Below are 22,619 nucleotides of genomic sequence, written 5' to 3' on the forward strand. Positions count from 1 at the left end.
CCGGTCCCAGGGTGTGATGACGTCGCGGTCACGTGACCATGATGTCATGGCAGGTCCTTCTCGCGCAGGCCCACAGGACCTGTGATGACTTCGCGGTCGTATGACGGTGTCGTGGTCACATGACCGTGACGTCACGGCAGGTCCTTCTTGCGCAGGCGCGCAGGACTTGTGATGACGTCGCAGTCACATGACCGTGACGTCATGGCAGGTCCTTCTCCCAGACCATCCTTGCCACCGGAACGTGCCGCTTGCATGGACCGGCCGGAGCATCGCGAGGAGCGGGAAAGGTGGCGGAAGGTGAGTATATAATTTTTTTTATTATTTTTAACATTAGATGTTTTTACTATTGACGCTGCATAGGCTGCGTCAATAGTAAAAACTTGGTCACACAGGGTTAATAGCGGCGGTAACAGTGCGTTACCCGCGGCATAACGCGGTCTGTTACCGCCGGCATTAACTCTGTGTGAGCGGTGACCGGAGGGGTGTATGCGGGTGCCGGGCACTGAGTGCGGGAAGTAAGGAGCAGCCATTTTCTTCCGGACTGTGTGCGTCACTGATTGGTCATGGGCGTTTTGCCACTTGGATTCCATGACAGACAGAGGCCGCGACCAATGAATATCCGTGACAGACAGAAGGACAGACAGACAGAAAGACGGAAGTGACCCTTAGACAATTATATAGTAGATGTGGTGAGCATTTTGAACCCAGAGGTTCTTCGCAGAATTTTAGAACATTGAGTTGTGAAAATGAAAAATTATCAGCATCAAATAACACACTGTCACAAGGGTAACAGGAGAAAATAGACAGTGCAATTTATGCTTAGCACACGGAATACCTTATATGTGGTGGAAAACTACGGTTTGGCCGTATTGCAGGGCTCGGAAGGGAAGGAGCAGTAATGAATTATTTTTTTTTCACTGAAATGTTACTTTGGCCTCAGGTTTTCTAAAGGGATAATTGGGGAAAATGGACCACAAAATATGTTACTGTCACGGCACAGCTGTCAGGTGACCAGGGACCAGAGGCTCCTTCCCTGTCCCTAACACTAGGGGGCGCCCTAGCTCAACCTATTCCCTGGGATACTTCTGAAGGTGAAGATGCCTGGGAGGACACCCCTGCCTTATCTCCTGAGTTAGCCCTCCCTCTGTTCTTTTGCCTCTCCTCCTAAGCCATTCACCAAATGCTAGCTCTGACCTGGATCTGAATCAGGACCCAGATTATAAAGGGAATGGGAGTGGCTAACCAAGCTCAGCTGAGAGCTCAGAGTTTGCAACATGGCCAATTAACCCCTGTTCTGCCAAAAGAAATAAACACCATTAAAAAGAAGGAGAAGTGCTTCTCCTCAGCACAGTAATAGGAGCAATCTTCTGGCTCCTCTCTGTTGCGGTAACCCCGTGACAGTACCCCCTCTTCTACAATGGACCTCTGGAACCTCAGGACCGTGCCATGTGAAAAGACCGGATCAGTCTGGTCACGTAAACGTCAGATACTGGATCCATTCAAGATAATGAAGCACCAGATTGACCCTAGGTTCTATCTGGCCTCTGTTCTGCATTGTCCTTCTTTTCAGAAGCGCACAAAATTGTAGCAGACCACACCATTACGCACTCCTATAACAACGGACACCGCTGACTAATAGGCAAGACTGCGTCCATAATGCCGTTATCTGCCTCATTATAGGGAATCTTCAGCCGAAAGTTTCATCTGAATCACGTATTTCCAAAGTTTACATTGAAACCCCAGTTTAGATATTATGAAAAATGTGGGCACCGCAAATATAACTATATTATGAGAGGTTGTGCAACTAAATGCGCTGAAAAACATGCATGTGAAGGAGAAAAAGTTGCGCAATAGACAGTGTACACACCTAACATACATGATGGAAAAAAGGTCTTTATTGAAATACCAAGTACTCAAAATACATTTAAAAACATTTAAAAAAGAACAATAAGACTTAAGGCACCTACAATGAAGGTACACATGAAGCAGGCAGGAGAGGTTTAATAAACCTCATGAGATGTAATTTACAATAACCATAGAGAGTGGGCAAAAAATAAAAAATAAATATGCAAAAAGGAATATGATTTAGTACAGATGAGAAATCTACAGTTTCAAGATATTTTTACCGACCAAATATCCTATGATGCATATAAGGTGGTTATACATATTAATCCATATAAATCTGAAAAGAACACATTCAAAGATCCGATACTACATAAGGCCCCCCAAGAATACCATACAGGCCACAGAATGTTTAGTTCAAAACATATAAAGTTTATTGATAAACAATGAATACAATTATTTCATTTCTTTAATATCCGCAGTTACATACATATTTAAGTACCTCCAATCCAACAAACTGGTCATATATGCCAATTAGACAATCCCAAATTGCTGACAGCCAATTTTCTATCAAATAACTTGTTCCAAGTCAGATCAACTTATAAAAACCAGGATTTACATACGTCTTCAGAGTAAATAAATCTGTTTGAATTTTGATTTACCAAAAATGCCAATATGCATGAGTTTACGAGTAAAACTGGCTAAGGTGATACTCATATAATAATTAACAATTGTGTATAACCAGTTACTCAATTAAAGGTATAGGACTCCTACACACTCGTTATATACATAATTAGCAGAATAACTAAAGCATAAATGCCATATTTCTACCAGTGTGTAAATAATTCATTTCTAAGATCTAAATATATAAGGCCCCTACTCCTTAGGTGTATGTGCGCAGCACCCCTACGCAATTGGCATATGGATAATTGGCTAATAAATAATGAAAATAATATATATATATATATATATATATTTACCTCTGCAAGCACATATGAGACCAGAGCAACCCCTACGCGCGTTTCGATATGCTCTTCTTCCGGGGGTGTGTGTGGTGTCATCCTATGATGCATATAAGGTGGTGTCAGAAAAAATATCAGGAAAAATATTATAGTAAATATAGAAAAACTGACTGAACAGCCATCTAGTCTGAACTGGTGCATAACCAAAAAGTCTTACATAGCAAATAGATAATGGCTGCACTCAAGTTTATTGTGCTAAAGCAAGGAAATGTGCAATACATGAAATGTGAACAGCATAATGGCTTGTGAAATTTATGGAAAAACACATGAGATTTTTAGCACAAAATTTGGCCAAATGTTGTGAGCCCATTCACCAAACGTCAAGGTAATCTTAGATCAAATGGGTAACTAACCTGTCTGCCTAGTGTGAACACTTACCTATGGCTAATAAAATGGTAAAGCCTGTATTTATAGAGGAGGTTAGAACCAACTGTGTTTGGATGTAATTAAAATCACAGCATGGTGAAGGGCGGGGCGTTCAAGTCAGAAAAAGCAATACATAGTAAATATAGAAAAACTGACTGAACAGCCATCTAGTCTGAACTGGTGCATAACCAAAAAGTCTTACATAGCAAATACAGTTAGGTCCATATATATTTGGACAGAGACAACATTTTTCTAATTTTGGTTATAGACATTACCACAATAAATTTTAAGCAAAACAGTTCAGATGCAGTTGAAGTTCAGGCTTTCAGCTTTCATTTGAGGGTATCCAAATTAAAATTGGATGAAGGGTTTAGGCGTTTCAGCTCTTTAACATGTGCCTCCCTGTTTTTAAAGGGACCAAAAGTAATTGGACAATTGACTCCAAGGCTATTTCATGGACATTTGTGGGCAATCCCTTTGTTATGTAATTCTCAATTAAGCAGATAAAAGGTCTGGAGTTGATTTGAGGTGTGGTGCTTGCATTTGGAAGGTTTTGCTGTGAAGTAAACATGCGGTCAAAGGAGCTCTCCATGCAGGTGAAACAAGCCATCCTTAAACTGTGAAAACAGAAAAAACCCATCCGATAAATTGCTACCATATTAGGAGTGGCAAAATCTACAGTTTGGTACATCCTGAGAAAGAAAGAAAGCACTGGTGAACTCATCAATGCAAAAAGACTTGGGCGCCCACGGAAGACAACAGTGGTGGATGATCGCAGAATAATCTCCATGGTGAAGAGAAACTCCTTCACAACAGCCAACCAAGTGAATAACACTCTCCAGGAGGTCGGCGTATCAATATCCAAATCTACCATAAAGAGAAGACTGCATGAAAGTAAATACAGAGGGTTCACTGCACGGTGCAAGCAACTCATAAGCATCAAGAAGAAAAAGGCTAGACTGAACTTTGCTAAAAAACATCTAAAAAAGCCAGCACAGTTCAGGAAGAACATTCTTTGGACAGATGAAACCAAGATCAACCTCTACTAGAATGATGGAAAGAGAAAAGCATGGCAAAGGTGTGGTACAGCTCATGACCCAAAGCATACCACATCATCTGTAAAACACGGTGGAGGCAGTGTGATGGCTTGGGCATGCATGGCTGCCAGTGGCACTGGGTCACTAGTGTTTATTGATGATGTGACATGGGACAGAAGCAGCCGAATGAATTCTGAGGTCTTCAGAGACATACTGTGTGCTCAGATCCAGCCAAATGCAGCCAAACTGATTGGTCGTCGTTTCATACTACAGATGGACAATGACCCAAAACATAAAGCCAAAGCAACCCAGGAGTTTATTAAAGCAAAGAAGTGGAATATTCTTGAATTGCCAAGTCAGTCACCTGATCTCAACCCAATTGAGCAGCATTTCACTTGTTAAAGACTAAACTTCAGACAGAAAGGCCCACAAACAAACAGCAACTGAAAACCACCGCAGTGAAGGCCTGGCAGAGCATCAAAAAGGAGGAAACACAGCGTCTGGTGATGTCCATGAGTTCAAGACTTCCGGCAGTCATTGCCAACAAAGGGTTTTCAACCAAGTACTAAAAATGAACATTTTATTTTTAATAATTGAATCTGTCCAATTACTTTTGGTCCCTTTAAAAACAGGGTGGCACATGTTAAGAAGCTGAAACTCCTAAAATCTTCATCCAATTTTAATGTGGATACCCTCAAATGAAAGCTGAAAGTCTGAACTTCAACTGCATCTGAATTGTTTTGTTTAAAATTCATTGTGGTAATGTCTATAACCAAAATTAGAAAAATGTTGTCTCTGTCCAAATATATATGGACCTAACTGTAGATAATGGCTGCACTCAAGTTTATTGTGCTAAAGCAAGGAAATGTGCAATACATGAAATGTGAACAGCATAATGGCTTGTGAAATTTATGAAAAAACACATGAGATTTTTAGCACAAAATTTGGCCAAATGTTGTGAGCCCATTCACCAAACGTCAAGGTAATCTCAGATCGAATGGGTAACTAACCTGTCTGCCTAGTGTGAACACTTACCTATGGCTAATAAAATGGTAAAGCCTGTATTTATAGAGGAGGTTAGAGCCAACTGTGTTTGGATGTAATTAAAATCACAGCATGGTGAAGGGCGGGGGCGTTCAAGTCAGAAAAAGCAATACATAGTAAATATAGAAAAACTGACTGAACAGCCATCTAGTCTTACATAGCAAATAGATAATGGCTGCACTGAAGTTTATTGTGCTAAAGCAAGGAAATGTGCAATACATGAAATGTGAACAGCATAATGGCTTGTGAAATTTATGAAATGAAAATTCATAAATTTCACAAGCCATTATGCTGTTCACATTTCATGTATTGCACATTTCCTTGCTTTAGCACAATAAACTTGAGTGCAGCCATTATCTATTTGCTATGTAAGACTAGATGGCTGTTCAGTCAGTTTTTCTATATTTACTATGTATTGCTTTTTCTGACTTGAACGCCTCGCCCTTCACCATGCTGTGATTTTAATTACATCCAAACACAGTTGGCTCTAACCTCCTCTATAAATACAGGCTTTACCATTTTATTAGCCATAGGTAAGTGTTCACACTAGGCAGACAGGTTAGTTACCCATTCGATCTGAGATTACCTTGATGTTTGGTGAATGGGCTCACAACATTTGGCCAAATTTTGTGCTAAAAATCTCATGTGTTTTTTCATAATGTTTGTTCAATGAACACATCCGGAATCACCGCGCGTACAACAGGGGGCTGCGCTTTGGGCAGAGCAGGGTATCCGCTGCGTCCAAAGCGCAGCCATTCCGGCACGTGGAAACATTCGGTTAGTGAGCTGCATTACACTGTGTGCTTGGGCTGCACTATACTGTGTGTGGGGGACTGCACTGCACTGTGTGGGGGGCTGCACTATCTGTGTGTGTGTTTGTGGAGTGGCTGCATTATGCTGTCTGTAGGGCTGCATTATAATCTGAGGGGGCTGCTTTATACTCTGGGGCTGCATTATTCTGTGTGTGTGAGGCTGCATTATACTCTTAGGGTATGTTTCCACGTGGCGTATTACATCAGAATTTGCTGCATCCAGATGTTACAGCATAGTGGAGGGGATTTTATGAAATTCCATCTCCACTATGTGCGCACAGCCGCATCCAGCGGCCCTGCATATTCAGACATGTGGTGCGTCTTTTTAGGCCACAGCACGTCTATTTATCTTGCGGAGACGCTCGGTCTCCGCAAGATAAATAGCCCAGTCTATGTATGCAATGCGGTGATTCCGCATGTGTTCAATGAACACATCCGGAATCACCGCGCGTACAACAGGGGGTGGCGTTTGGGCGCAGCAGGGTATCTGCTGCGTCCAAAGCGCAGCCATTCCGGCATGTGGAAGCATACAGTTAGGGAGCTGCATTATACTCTGTGCGGGGGCTGCACTATGCTGTGTGTGGGGGACTGCACTGCACTGTGTGTGGGGGACTGCACTGCACTGTGTGTGGGGGGCTGCATTATACTGTGCATGTGTTTGTGGGGGGGCTGCATTATACTGTGTGTAGGGCTGCATTATACTCTGAGGGGCAGCATTATACTCTGAGGGGCTGTATTATACTCTGAGGGGGCTGTATTATACTGTGTGTGTGAGGGGCTGCATTATACTCTGAGGGGGCTTCATTATACTGCGTGGGTGAGCTGCATTATACTCTGAGGTGGCTGCATTATACTCTGAGAGAGGCTGCAGTATACTCTGCGAGGGAGGCTGAAGTATACTCTATGAGGGGGCTGCATTATACTCTAGGACCATGGGGAGGACATTTTACTATATTTTCTATGTGGGCCCTGCATTGTACTGTATCGAGGACTATCTGTGCCAATCATTCTTCCTCAGCCGGAGTAAGGGTGGGTTCACACGGTCAGTAAATGATGCGAGTTGGACGTTGCGTACTTGTGTAGCTGCCAGATGTTACAGCATAGTGGATGGGATTTCAAGAAATCCCATTCCCACTATGCTTGCAGACGCCCGCAGTTCACCCGTGGAGACGGAAATGCGGCGCATTTTCCAGACCACAGCATGTCAATTTATCTTTGTCTCTGCAGGATAAATTTCACCCTTAGAATGTACTGGACGCAGTGAATCCGCACGGTTCAATGAACACATGCAGATTAACCTTCGTTCAATAGTGGCATTGCTTTGGACACAGCGGATATGTGCTGCGTCCAAAGCACTACCAATTACTGAACGTGTGCACAGACCCTAAGGAGGCCAGGAAATAAGCGTCAAACGACTTTAATATTGTCGATCACGCTCGTTTAGTGGCCTGAACTTAACGCTTGTAATTACAACAGCAATGTTTCTGTCTGATGGTGCGATATGTTAGCATTTGGAGCTAAACTTTTAAACTTTTGCCTAGGGCCCCACTTTGCCTAAAACCTGCCCTATTAACATGTCCCTTTTGTCACATAATTTTCAGGGGTGCCATCATTTCTGTTCAGGCCTATTTCATGAGTTTTATTTTTGTTTAATTCTGTGTAAGCATGGTTGAAAAGCAATGTCTATTATTTGTTCATTATCATAGATTTTTTAGTTATTATTACTTTTGTCAGATTCAAGTTATTTCTGTGACCATTGTGGGTTTTTCTGTTATTAAACGAGGGGTACGAACAATTTTGACCACGTGTGTATATTAGATCAGTGCATCACAGACGGGGAAGATGCATGTCCGTTCCTGCACGAAGCAGGAATTTACAGGCGCCCCCCCGATCTGTTTGACTCCAAGGCCATTTTTTAGCCTGGTGTCACCATGGAAACAATTGACACAATTTTGCAGATCAGACCAAAGAGGCACTTTTGAAATCAAAGGGGATAAACATCAGAGAGCACCGATCTTGGGAGTTGCACCAGGGTGTCAGCTCTAATATAGCTCTGAAACACTCTATCTATCTCGTCAGTGCTCAGAGTGAGCCCACGCGATCTTCACTTCGTACATATACGGTGGTTGTTATAAAGGGGTTAATGCAAATGGTAACCAACTTTCTTATAATCAGAAATATTTATCTCCAGTGTACATTGTCTACATTAGCAATATAACCTTTTTTTTTTCTTTTTATTTTAACAGTTAGTGGTTTACCTTCTGAGTTGGATTTTTTTTTTCAGATTTATTGCAATGACTTATTTGCATTATTCTCAAAAAGATCGTATATAGTCTGTCTTTGAATTATAAATCCTATTTTGTTTTATCAAATCTGTATGGCCCTTTGTGATTTTTTTACTTTTTCCCCCATAGGAGGTAGAGCAAGATGTGAAGAACTTGGAGGACTTACAAGATGAATATGACTTTAAATGTAAAACTGTACAAAGCAGAGGTACGAAATGTGACTTCTTTGTGTACATAGCGCATAATGTGTAATTTTGTGAGGCTCATCAGTGGTGTATGTGTGTGTGTGTATGTGTGTGTGTGTGTGTGTGTGTATGTATATATATATATATATATATATATATATATATATATATATATATATATATATATATATATATATATATATATATGCAAAAGCCAACAAAAATCTGAGTGACATCATATTTCAAAATATCGGTACATATTCAATAATAATATCGTCACTACTGATAGGACTAGTGAATGGCCAATCATCAATTACCAAACTAACAACCAGACGAACAAACGATGATTTAAAGGCCCAAGTATGATGAAAAAATAGATTTTTATTAGACACAATTAAAAATACAAAAGTGAAATAGTGGATGAGACCACAGTGCATTTAGACAACAAAACCGGGATGGGTGAACCGCTGCTGTAAATAACAATAAATTACAATTACATTTGTGCAAAAATGCACATAAATAGATTCACAGTACATAAATCATTCTGTTACCCCCATATATAGCCAATATAATCAGTATTTCTGCCGATAGTCATGGCTAGAATAAATATAAGGACGAATCAATTGAAAATCATGGCACATACCAAGTTAGAAAAGCACCAGACGCCCGTCCAGCTAACAGGGGGTGCAGAAAGGAGCCAGCTGTCACCACATCATGTTATCATGTTATATATATATATATATATATATATATATATATATATATATATATATATATATATATATATATATATATATATATATATATATATATATATATATACTAGATTGTGGCCCGATTCTAACGCATCGGGTATTCTAGAATATGCATGTCCCCGTAGTATATGGACAATGATGATTCCAGAATTCGCGGCAGACTGTGCCCGTCGCTGATTGGTCGAGGCAACCTTTATGACATCATCGTCGCCATGGCAACCATTATGACATCTACGTCGATACTGTGCCCTTCGCTGATTGGTCGAGGCCTAGCGGGATTTCCAGGACAGACAGACAGACAGACAGACAGACGGAAAAACCCTTAGACAATTATATATATATATATATATAGATATATACACTATATAATTGTCTAAGGGTCACTTCCGTCTTTCTGTCTGTCACGGAAAACCCAAGTCGCTGATTGGTCGTGGCTGTTTTGCCGATCAAAAATGGCCGCTTCATACTCCTCACATTCAGTGCCCGCTCCATACTCCCCTCCAGTCAGACCTCACACAGGGTTAATGGCAGCGTTAACGGACCGCGTTATGCCGCGGTGTAACGCACTCCGTTAACGCTGCTATTAACCCTATGTGCCTATGCAGCATCAATAGTAAAAAGATCTAATGTTAAAAATAATAAAATGAATAAAAAATTGTTAAATACTCACCGTCCGTCGGCCCCTCGGATCCAGAACAGGCCTTTCCCGGTCCTCGCGACGCTCCGGTGACCGCTCCATGCATTGCGATCTCTGGTGAGATGATGATGTAGCGGTCTCGCGAGACCGCTACTTCATCATCTCGCGAGACCGCAATGCACTCTTGGGACCGGAGCGCGCGAGGAGCATCGGTAAACGCTTCGCCTGGGCTGTGCAATATACTACATGGGCTGTGCAATATACTACCTGGGCTGTGCAATATACTACGTGGACTGCATACGTGGGCTGTGCAATGTACTATGTGGGCTGTGCAATATACTATGTGGGCTGTGCAATATACTACGTGGGCTGTGCAATATACTACATGGGCTGTGCAATATACTACGTGGGCTGTGCAATATACTACGTGTGTTGTGCAATATACTACGTGTGTTGTGCAATATACTACGTGGCTGTGCAATATACTACATGGCTGTGCAATATACTACGTGGCTGTGCTATATACTACGTGGCTGTGTTATACACTACATGGGCTGTTATATACTACGTGGGCTGTGCTATATACTACGTGAGCTGTGTTATACACTACGTGGACTGTTACACACTACGTGGACTGTGTTATACACTACGTGGGCTGTGTTATACACTACGTGGGCTGTGTTATACACTACGTGGGCTGTGTTATACACTACTTGGGCTGTGTTACACACTACGTGGGCTGTGTTATACACTACGTGGGCTGTGTTATACACTATATACTCCATGGGCTGTGCTATATACTCCGTGGGCTATGCTATATACTCTGTCGCTGTGCTATATACTACATGGCTGTGCTATGTACTACATGGCTGTGCTATGTACTACATGGCTGTGCTATGTACTACGTGGCCGGCCGCGAACAATCAGTGACAGGCGCAGTCCGGCCGCGAATTGGAGCGGGATTTGAACCACGCTTCGCTAATTGGTCGCGGTTGGCCAAATCCTGTGTATGCAATGTATTATTCTAAAATCTTCATAAATAAACTACATACATATTCTAGAATACCCGACGCATTAGAATTGGGCTACCATCTAGTATATATATGTGTGTATATATATATATAATATATATGCACACACACACACACTACCGTTCAAAAGTTTAGGGTCACTTACAACTGTCCTTATTTTTTAAAGAAAAGCACAGTTTTTTCCAACGAAGCTAACATTAAACGATACACGCTATACATTGTTAATGTGGTAAATGACTATTCTAGTTGCAAACGTCTGGTTTGTAATGCAACATCTTCATAGGTATGTAGAGGCCCATTTCCAACAACATCACTCTAGTGTTCTTTGTGTTTGCTAACTGTGTAAGAAGGCTAATGGATGGTTAGAATACCCTTGAAAACCCTTGTGCAAGTTTGTTGGCACAGCTAAAAGCAGTTTGGCTGATTAAAAAACCCTTTAAACCTGACCTTCCTTTGAGCTAGTTGAGAATCTGGAGCATTACATTTGTTGGTTCATTAAACTCTCAAAATGGCCAGAAAAAAACTTTCATGTGAAACTCGACAGTCTATTCTTGTTTTTAGAAATGAAGGCTATTCCATGCAAGAAATCGCCAAGAAACTGAAGATTTCCTACAACGGTGTGTACTACTCCCTTCAGAGGAGAGCACAAACAAGTTATAACAAGAGTAGAAAGAGAAGTGGGAGGCCCTGCTGCACAACTGAGCAACAAGACAAGTACATTAGAGTCTGTAGTTTGAGAAATCAACGCCTCACAGATCTTCAACTGGCAGCTTCATTAAATAGTACACGTAAAACGCCAGTGTCAACGTCTACAGTGAAGAGGCGACTCTGGGATGCTGGCCTTCAGGGCAGAGTGGCAAAGAAAAAGCCATATCTGAGACTGGCTAATAAAAGGAAAAGATTAATATGGGGAAAAGAACACAGACATTGGACAGAGGAAGATTGGAAAAAAATGTTATGGGACAGACAAATCCAAGTTTGAGGTGTTTGGGTCACACGGAAGAACCTTTGTGAGACGCAGAACAACTGAAAAGATGCTGGAAGAGTGCCTGACGCCATCTGTCAAGCATGGTGGAGGTAATGTGATGGTCTGGGGTTGTTTTGGTGCTGGTAAAGTGGGAGATTTGTAGAAGGTAAAAGGGATTTTTAATAAGGAAGGCCATCACTCCATTTTGTAACGACATGCCATGCCCTGTGGACAGCGCTTGATCGGAGCCAATTTCATCCTACAACAGGACAATGACCAAAAGCGCACCTCCAAATTATGGAAGAACTATTTAGTGAAGAAGCAGGCAGCTGGTATTCTATCTGTAATGGAGTGGCCAGCACAGTCACCAGATCTCAACCCCATTGAGCTATTGTGGGAGCAGCTTGACCGTATGGTATGCAAAAAGTGCCCATCAAGCCAAACCAACTTGTGGGAGGGGCTTCTGAATGCATGGGGTGAAATTTCTCCAGATTACCTCAGCAAATTAACTGCTAGAATGCCAAAGGTCTGCAATGCTGGAATTGCTGCAAAGGGAGCTTTCTTTGACAAAAGCAAAATTTGAAGGAGGAAATTATTATTTCAAATAAAAATCTTTTTTTCGAACCTTGGCAATGTCTGGACTAGATTTTCAATTCATCCGGCAACTCATTTGATTAATAAAAGTATGGGTTTTCATGGAAAAGACAAAATTGTCTGGGTGACCCTAAACTTTTAAACGATAGAGTGTGCGTGTGTGTGTGTATGTATGTATATATATGTATGTGTATATATATATATATATATATATATATATATATATATATATATATATATATATATATATATATATATATATACACTGTGTTCCAAATTATTATGCAAATAATATTTCCTCATATTTTCTCTAAATTACCTATCTGAATTGCAGTCATTGTTATTTTCCAGTCATCTACTGTTCTAGTATAGTTGCAATGTTTTGGAACAAACTGCCTATGAAAACAGTATCTTTTTTTTAAAAAATAAACACTAAAAATGCATGTTCCAAATTATTATGCACAGCAGAGTTTTCAACCTTTTTTATTTTATTTTGAACAAAAAAATGGTCAATTGTCAAGTTATAAGCATTATCAGCTTATTACAAAATTAAATCAAACAGTTTTCAAGTGAAAACTTTATTCTAGGTGATGTTACATTTGCACATAGGACCCCTTGTTCGAAAGAAGCTTCTGAACTCTCTCGTCCATTGAATTTGTCAGTTTTTGGATGGTTTCTGCTTCAATTGTTTTGCATGTGGACAGATTACCCTCCCAGAGCTGTTGCTTAGATGTGAACTGCCTCCCGCCATCATAGACACTCCTTTTGATGATGCTCCAGAGGTTCTCAATGGGGTTGAGGCCAGGGGAAGATGGTGGCCACACCATAAGTTTGTCCTCTTTTATGCCCATAGCAGCCAGAGATGCAGATGTGTTTTTTGCAGCATGAGACGGTGCATTATCATGCATGAAAATGATCTTGCTGCGGAAAGCACGGTTCTTCCTCTTGAACCATGGCAGGAAGTGTTTTTAGAAACTCCACATAGATTATGGAGTTCATCTTTACCCCTTCAGGGATCATAAAGGGGCCGACAATCTCTCTCCCCATGATTCCAGCCCAAAACATTACTTCACCTCCCCCTTGTTGGCACCTTAGCCGTGTTTTCATGGGGTGTCCATCAACCAGCCATCCTCCACTTCATCTATCTGGACCATCGAGCGTTGCACGGCACTCATCAGTGAACAAAACAGTTTGGAAGTCAGTCTTCATGTATGGCTTGGCCCACTGGAGCTGTTTCTGCTTGTGTGCAGTGGATAGAGGTGGTCGACAGGATGGCTTACGCACCTCTGAAGGACCCTGCATCTTGTTGTTCTGGGGACGTTGGAGGCACCAGCAGCTTCAAAAACTTGTCTGCTGCTATGACCAGGCATTTTTGCAGCTGCTCTTTTAACCTTATGCAATTGCCTTTTGGAAAGGGTCCTCAATTTTTCCTTATCAGCTTACACACACGTGTGTGCTGGGAATCAGCTACATACTTCTTGATTGTGCGATGATCACGATGAAGTGTCTTGGCAATGTTGATTGTAGTCATGCCTTGACCTAAATACTCCACAATTTGTTGCTTTTCAGCAGCCGACACATCCTTTTTCTTTCCCATTTTGGCCAAAAATGTAGGCTGCTTAATAATGTGGAACAGCCTTCTTAAGTAGTCTTGCCTTTATTTGGACACACCTGCCAAACTAATTTGCACAGGTATCTGCAATTGCTTTCAGTAGACACACATCACCATCAATGAGTTTAAATGACAAAAAAATTCTAACCTTATCACTCCTAAACTCTTTGTGCATAATAATTTGGAACACAGTGTGTGTGTATATATATATATATATATATATATATATATATATATATATCTATCTATCTATCTATCTATCTATCTATCTATCTATCTATCTATCTATATATATATATATATATATATATATATATTATATACAGTTGCGTCCATATATATTTGGACAGAGACTACATTTTATCGGTCGCCCATGACAGCACCACGGAGAGGGGATCCGACCTTCAGGAACAGGAAACCTACAGATACATAAGGGCGTCACCTTTCCCACACATCAGTTGGTTTCCTGTTCCTGGACGACAGGATGCCCTACAGATCATCCGTGTTTATCTGAAGAACCCAGGCCGGCTATCCGACTCAGGTAGCGAGGGGGTCCTACCTCGGTCAGTTTGGGTCCGGGTAGGGCTCCACGACAGTGAGTGGAGCAGGTGGAGCAGGCCAGCAATGGAGGTGAGTATTCCCCCCCCCTCCCCCCCGGGAGTCCGTCCGGTGTCCTCAGAGCTCGCGCTATGTGCCATCGGCCATTCTGTGTGCGGGGCATGGCGTGGCGGCGTGGTCGGGTGGCGGCGCCATACCAGGCGTCCCTGCGCCCTTCTTTTCGGCGCCGGAAGTGACGCGACATTGGGCGGGGCCGGGACTGGAAGTCGGACGCCGGCCTGCTTCTGCTACAGTCGCCGCTATGCTGCGACCGCATGCAGTGATGGCCACGGGGGGATAGCGGCAGGGGTACTGGCGTTAACCTGCATGGGGGGGGCAGAACCTTGGCCACACCCCTGCCATTTTTCAGAATCCAGGGGAAGGCCTATTTAAGGCCACAGTAATGGCTGCAGGGCTGCTAGTGAGCTCATTTTGCATCATGGACGAGCCAGAAGCTCCCGTCGGTCTGCTGGAGGAGCAGGACAGAGCCTCGGAGAGGTCTCATGCAAAGCCCCAGCAGAAGACCCGTGGACGCAGTGATCAGCCCAGTTGCAGGACTTCATCCAGACTGAAGGATCCGGTTCGCTCCCCCAGTAATCCGGTACCTACCGCTGCTGCTTGGGTAAGAGACCTTCGTGAACGTACCCTGATGCAGTCTTTTCCTATGTTTTTTCCTTAGGGGAAAAAAGCGCTGGTAAAGTTAAGAATAAGGAGTATGCACTATGTGGTTGCCCTTTGTCAGACGCCTTCCCTAAAAGACTATGTCAGTCGTGTGTGCGACAGACGGTAGGGAAAAAAGGAATGGGATACATTTTATAGCGGTGATAATACTTAAATTACATATGATCTTTCCCGCTCCCATAGGTGGCGGAACAATCTCCTGATTTTACTTCAGACCTTAGAGAGATCATCAGGAGAGAATTAAAGGATTCCCTAAGGTCCTTGTCCCAGGGGGAGCCTTCCAAGAGGAGTAGGGAACCTAGCGTTTCAGACTCACTCGTCTACTGCCCCTAGGAAGGAATATGGTTTGGAAGCCTCCATCTCCTCTGCATCCTCTTCAGAGGAGGATGCTAATCAGTTTTGCTTCCTGCTACACCAGATGGACAGACTGATTACTGTATATACTCGAGTATAAGCCGAGATTTTCAGCCCACTTTTTTGGGCTGAAAGTGACCCTCTCAACCTATACTCAAGTCAGTGTCGGCGTGGGGTCGGCTGGTGAGGGGGAGCGGCGGCTGTCACATACTCACCTGCTCCTAACGCTTTCCCTGCATGTCCCATGGTCTCCGGGCAGCTCTTTCTGTGTTCAGCGGTCACGTGGTACCGCTCATTTAAAGTAATGAATATGCACGCATATTCATTACTGTAATGAGCGGTATGTGACCTCTGAACACAGGAAGATGCCGCCGGCTCCCGGTGACCATCTGACAGTGAGACGCTGCCAGGGACCGCGCCGGGAGCAGGTGAGTATATCGGGGGAGGTGAGCATTGCGCGATAGTCACCTTCCTCGTTCCACCGCTGCGCTCTGCTCTGTCTTCCGTCCTTTGGCTGTGACTGTTCAGGTCAGAGGGTGCGATGACGCGATTTGTGTGCGCGCCACCCTCTGCCTGAGCAGTCAGTGCAGATGGAAGACAGAGCGGGGCGCAGCGGTGGAACGTGGAAGGTGACTATTGCAAGTGCCGGGGGCCTGAGCAAAGAGAGGTGAGTATGTGATTTTTTTAATTTTAATCGCAGCAACAGCAAATGGAGCAAATGTGTGGAGCATCTTGTGGGGCCACAATGTATGGGGCCACAATGTATGGGGCCACAATGTATGGGGCCACAATGAATGGAGCCACAATGAATGGGGCCACAATGTATGGGGCCACAATGTATGGGGCCACAATGTCTGGGGCCACAATGTCTGGGGCCACAATGTCTGGGGCCACAATGTATGGAGCCACAATGTCTGGGGCCACAATGTATGGAGCATCTCATGGGACCATAATGTATGGAGCATCTTATGGGCAATAATGTTTTGAACATCTGATGGAGCCACAATGTATGGGGCCACAATGTATGGGGCCACAATGTATGGGGCCACAATGTATGGGGCCACAATGTATGTTGCCACAATGTATGGGGCCACAATGTATGGAGCATCTTATGGGGCCATAATGTTTGGGGCATCCTATGGGGCTATAATGTGTGGAGCATCTTATTGGGCCATCAACCTTTATGCAGCATTGTATGGGGCAAATGTTTCTATGGAGCATCTTATGGGGCCATTATTAACCTTTGTGCAGCATTATATGGGGCATATTTTAATATGGAGCATTATATGGAGCATTATATGGGGCATATTTTGTATGGAGCATCTTATGGGTCCCATCATGAACTGTATGGAGCATTATATGGGGCTCCTGATTCAATATGGATATTCAAAAACACTTAACCTACTGATGTCTCAATTAATTTTACTTTTATTGGTATCTATTTTTATTTTTGACATTTACCGGTAGCTGCTGCATTTTCCACCCTAGGCTTATACTCGAGTCAATAAGTTTTCCCAGTTTTTTGTGGCAAAATTAGCGGGGTCGGCTTATACTCGGGTCGGCTTATACTCGAGTATATACGGTAAGTCAGTTAGATCCACCATGGAGGTAGCTGATGAAAAACCAGAACTGTCTGCGCAAGACCTAATCTTCGGTGGTCTAGACCCCAAAAAACGGAAGTCATTTCCTCTTAATGATAAAGTTCAGAACCTTATCAAAAAGGAGTGGAAAAAGCCAGAAAAAAAAGGGCTCCCTACCACCGGCCTTTAAACGGAGATATCCTTTTGACGATCCCTTAGTGAGCACGTGCGATAAAGCACCAAAATTGGACGCAGCGGTGGCTAAGTTTCCTAAAAAATCCTCCATTCCCTTCGATGACATGGCTTCTTTAAAAGATCCTCTTGAGAAAAAGGCAGATTCATTTCTTAAAGTCACTTGGGAGGTGTCGGCTGGTGCCCTTAGACCTGCGGTAGCTGCGATATGCGCAGCCAGATCAATGATGGTCTGGCTGGACCAGCTAAAGTCTAAGCTGGAAGATGGGGCCTCTAGGGAATCCATATTAAAATCCCTGCCGACAATCTAGAATACCGCTGCTTCTCTCACTGATGCGTCCCCAGATTCTGCAAGGATGGCAGCTAGGGCTGCAGGATTATCATATGCGGCGCGCAGGGCCCTATGGCTAAAGTGTTGGCCCGGTGACATTGAGGCCAGGTCACGTCTTTGCACTATTCCATGTGAAGGAGAATCTGTTTGGTCCGGTTCTGGACGAACTGCTGGAGAAGGCCGGAGATGAGAAAAATAAATTTCCCAGTCTACCGGCCACTTCTTATAGGCATCTTTTCATAGGGAAAAGTGTTGTGTATCTGCTTTTTGGGCTCCCCTGGTGGTTGCTGGTGGTACTGGTGACTTGTTTGCACTTTGCTTCTTCTGTTCACCTGCTTCCATCAGTGTTTGGGAGTTTCCTATTTAGCCTTGCTCTCCAGTCATTTCCTTGCCGGTCATCATTGTAACCAGAGCCTTCGGTTGCATGTTCCTGCTACTAGTCTGCTGATCAGCTAAGTGGACTTTGTCCTTTTTGTTTTGTACCTTTTGTCCAGTTTGCAGTTTTTGTATTTCTCTGTAGCTGGAAGCTCTTGCGGGCTGAAATTGCCACTCCTGTGTCATGAGTTGACACAGGAGTCTTAAAGTAATTTCAGGATGGTTTTTGAAAGGGTTTTCAGTTGACCGTGAAGTCCTCTTTTGTATCCTTCTGCTATCTAGTAAGTGGACCTCTCTTTGCTAAATCTACTTTCATACTGTGTATGTCTTTTCCTCTTAATTCACCGTTATTACATGTGGGGGGCTGCTATCATCTTTTGGGGTATTTCCCTAGAGGTAAGCCAGGTCTGTTTCTTCCTCTACCAGGCGTAGTTAGTCCTCCGGCTGGCGCGTGGCATATAGGAAGCCGTAGGTATGCTCCCTGGCTACTGTTGTGTGGTAGATTTAGCTCACGGTCAACTCGAGTTTCCATCACCCGAGAGCTCGTTCGTTACTTATGTGTTTTTTACGTTCCCTTGCCATTGGGAACCATGACAGTATGACCGGCCTACAAAGTGTTAATTGTTTGGGCTGAAGCAGGAGAAAAAAGTGTTGAAGGGAAATTTTTTTTTTTTTCTTTCCCTCAGAGTTTTGCTGCCTAGCCCTTAATTGCTGTCTAGCTGCTTCTTACCTCCTCTTAACCCTTGAATGGCTCTGACCTTAGCTGTTTAACATGGATGTCCAGAGTTTGGCTGCAGGTTTAAATAATCTTGCTACGAAGGTTCAAAATTTACAAGATTTTGTTATACATGCTCCTATTTCTGAACCTAAAATCCCTACACCAGAGGTGTTTTCCGGAGATAGATCTCGGTTTTTGAATTTCAAATATAATTGTAAATTATTCCTTTCTCTCAGACCTCACTCCTCAGGAGATCCTGTCCAGCAGGTTAAGATTGTAATCTCTTTGCTGCGAGGTGACCCTCAAAATTGGGCATTTTCATTGGCACCAGGGGATCCTGCGTTGCTCAATGTGGATGCATTTTTCCTGGCTTTAGGGTTGCTTTATGAGGAACCTAATTTGGAGATTCAACCTGAAAAAGCTTTGATAGCCCTATCTCAAGGGCAAGATGAAGCGGAGATATACTGCCAAAAATTTCGTAGGTGGTCTGTGCTTACTCAGTGGAATGAGTGCGCCTTAGCGGCAAATTTCAGAGAGGGCCTTTCTGATGCCGTTAAAGATGTTATGGTCGGGTTCCCTGCGCCTACAGGTCTGAATGAGTCCATGACAATGGCAATTCAGATTGATCGGCGTTTGCGGGAGCGCAAACCCGTGCACCATTTGGCGGTATCTTCTGAAGAGACGCCAGAGAAAATGCAATGTGACAGAGTTATGTCCAGAAGCGAGCGGCAGAATTATAGGCGTAAAAATGGGTTATGCTTCTATTGTGGTGATTCTGCTCATGTTATATCGGCATGCTCTAAGCGTACTAGGAAGGTTGACAAGTCCATTTCAATTGGCACTTTACAGTCCAAATTTATTTTGTCTGTAACCTTGATTTGTTCATTATCAGTTATTACCGTGGATGCCTATGTGGACTCGGGCGCCGCTCTGAGTCTTATGGACTGGTCCTTTGCCAGGCGCTGTGGGTTTGATTTAGAGCCTCTGGAAGTCCCTATACCTCTGAAGGGTATTGATTCTACACCTTTGGCTTGTAATAAACCACAGTTCTGGATGCAAGTGACTATGCATATGACTCCAGACCATCAGGAGGTGATTCGCTTCCTGGTGTTGTACAATTTACATGATGTTTTGGTGCTTGGATTACCATGGTTACAGTCTCATAACCCAGTCCTTGACTGGAAGGCTATGTCTGTGTTAAGCTGGGGATGTCGGGGGGCTCATGGGGACACTCCTATGGTGTCCATTTCGTCATCTATTCCATCTGAGATTCCGGCATTTTTGTCTGATTATCGTGATATTTTTGAAGAGCCTAAGATTGGTTCACTCCCTCCTCACAGGGATTGTGATTGCGCCATAGATCTGATTCCTGGCAGTAAATTTCCAAAGGGTCGTTTGTTTAACCTATCTGTACCTGAACATGCTGCTATGCGCGAGTATATTAAGGAGTCCCTGGAAAAGGGACATATTCGTCCTTCTTCATCACCTTTAGGAGCCGGTTTTTTCTTTGTCTCTAAAAAGGATGGCTCTCTGAGGCCTTGTATTGATTATCGTCTCCTGAATAAAATTACAGTCAAATATCAGTATCCGTTGCCTTTGCTGACTGATTTGTTTGCTCGCATAAGGGGGGCTAAGTGGTTCTCTAAGATTGATCTTCGTGGGGCGTATAAGTTGGTGCGAATTAAGCAGGGGGATGAGTGGAAGACCACATTTAATACGCCTGAGGGCCATTTTGAGTATTTGGTAATGCCTTTCGGCCTTTCTAATGCACCTTCTGTCTTTCAGTCCTTAATGCATGATATTTTCCGGGAATATTTGGATAAATTTATGATTGTGTACTTGGATGATATTTTGATTTTTTCTGATGACTGGGAGTCTCATGTTCAGCAGGTCAGGAGGGTTTTTCAGGTTTTGCGGGAGAATTCTTTGTGTGTAAAGGGTTCAAAGTGTGTTTTTGGGGTTCAAAAAATTTCATTTTTGGGGTATATTTTTTCCCCTTCTTCTATTGAGATGGACCCTGTCAAGGTTCGGGCTATTTACGACTGGACGCAGCCTACTTCTCTGAAGAGTCTCCAGAAATTCTTGGGCTTTGCTAATTTTTATCGTCGATTTATAGCTGGTTTTTCTGGCATTGCTAAACCTCTTACGGATTTGACTAAAAAGGTGCTGATGTTGCCAATTGGTCCCCTGCTGCCGTGGAGGCCTTTCGGGAGCTTAAGCGCCGCTTTTTGTCTGCCCCTGTGTTGCGCCAGCCTGATGTTTCTCTTCCCTTTCAGGTTGAGGTCGATGCTTCCGAGATCGGAGCGGGGGCGGTTTTGTCGCAGAAAAGTTCCGACTGCTCAGTGATGAGACCTTGTGCGTTCTTTTCGCGAAAATTTTCGGCCGCCGAGCGAAACTATGATGTTGGTAATCGGGAGCTTTTGGCCATGAAGTGGGCATTTAAGGAGTGGCGTCATTGGCTTGAGGGTGCCAGACATCAGGTGGTAGTTTTGACTGATCACAAGAATTTAATTTATTTGGAGTCTGCCAGGCGCCTGAATCCTAGACAGGCACGTTGGTCGTTGTTCTTTTCCCGGTTTAATTTTGTGGTCTCGTACTTACCGGGTTCTAGGAATGTGAAAGCAGATGCTCTTTCTAGGAGTTTTGAGCCTGACTCTCCTGGGAATTCTGAACCTGCTGGTGTCCTTAAGGATGGAGTGGTTTTGTCTGCTGTCTCTCCAGATTTGCGACGTGCTTTGCAAGAATTTCAGGCGGATAGACCTGATCGTTGTCCGTCTGGTAGACTGTTTGTTCCTGACGAGTGGACCACTAGAGTCATCTCGGAAGTTCATTCTTCTTCTCTGGCAGGTCATCCGGGAATTTTTGGCACCAGAGATTTGGTGGCTAGATCCTTCTGGTGGCCTTCCCTGTCTTGAGATGTGCGTGTTTTTGTGCAGTCTTGCGATGTGTGTGCTCGGGCCAAGCCTTGTTGTTCTAGGGCTAGTGGGTTACATAGTTATTAAGGTTGAAGGAAGACTGTAAGTCCATCTAGTTCAACCCATAGCCTAACCTAACATAGCCTAACCTAACATGCCCTAACATGTTGATCCAGGGGAAGGCAAAAAAAACCCATGTGGCAAAGAGTAACTCCACCATGGGGAAAAAAATTCCTTCCCGACTCCACATACAACAATCAGACTAGTTCCCTGGATCAACGCCTTATCAAGGAATCTAGTGTATATACCCTGTAACATTATACTTTTCCAGAAAGGTATCCAGTCCCCTCTTAAATTTAATTAATGAATCACTCATTACAACATCATACGGCAGAGAGTTCCATAGTCTCACTGCTCTTACAGTAAAGAATCCGCGTCTGTTATTATGCTTAAACCTTCTTTCCTCCAGACGTAGAGGATGCCCCCTTGTCCCTGTCTCAGGTCTATGATTTAAAAGATCACCAGAAAGGTCTTTGTACTGTCCCCTCATATATTTATACATTAAAATAAGATCACCCCTTAGTCTTCGTTTTTCCAAACTAAATAGCCCCAAGTGTAATAACCTATCTTGGTATTGCAGACCCCCCAGTCCTCTAATAACCTTGGTCGCTCTTCTCTGCACCAGCT

At 43.4% G+C, this 22,619-nt stretch overlaps 1 protein-coding gene across 3 annotated transcripts in view; it reads left to right on the forward strand.

The window, feature by feature from the left end:
* Nucleotides 1-22,619, forward strand: part of STAT1 (signal transducer and activator of transcription 1) — a 2,295,457-nt gene that overhangs the window by 315,441 nt on the left and 1,957,397 nt on the right. For all 3 annotated transcript variants that reach the window (XM_077275645.1, XM_077275646.1, XM_077275644.1), the window contains exon 6: nucleotides 8,538-8,616. In XM_077275645.1, the coding sequence (XP_077131760.1) occupies nucleotides 8,538-8,616 (79 nt within the window). The remainder of the gene's footprint in view (nucleotides 1-8,537; nucleotides 8,617-22,619) is intronic.

Source organism: Ranitomeya variabilis, chromosome 7 (assembly GCF_051348905.1).
Source record: "Ranitomeya variabilis isolate aRanVar5 chromosome 7, aRanVar5.hap1, whole genome shotgun sequence".
NCBI classification, from domain to species: domain Eukaryota; kingdom Metazoa; phylum Chordata; class Amphibia; order Anura; family Dendrobatidae; genus Ranitomeya; species Ranitomeya variabilis.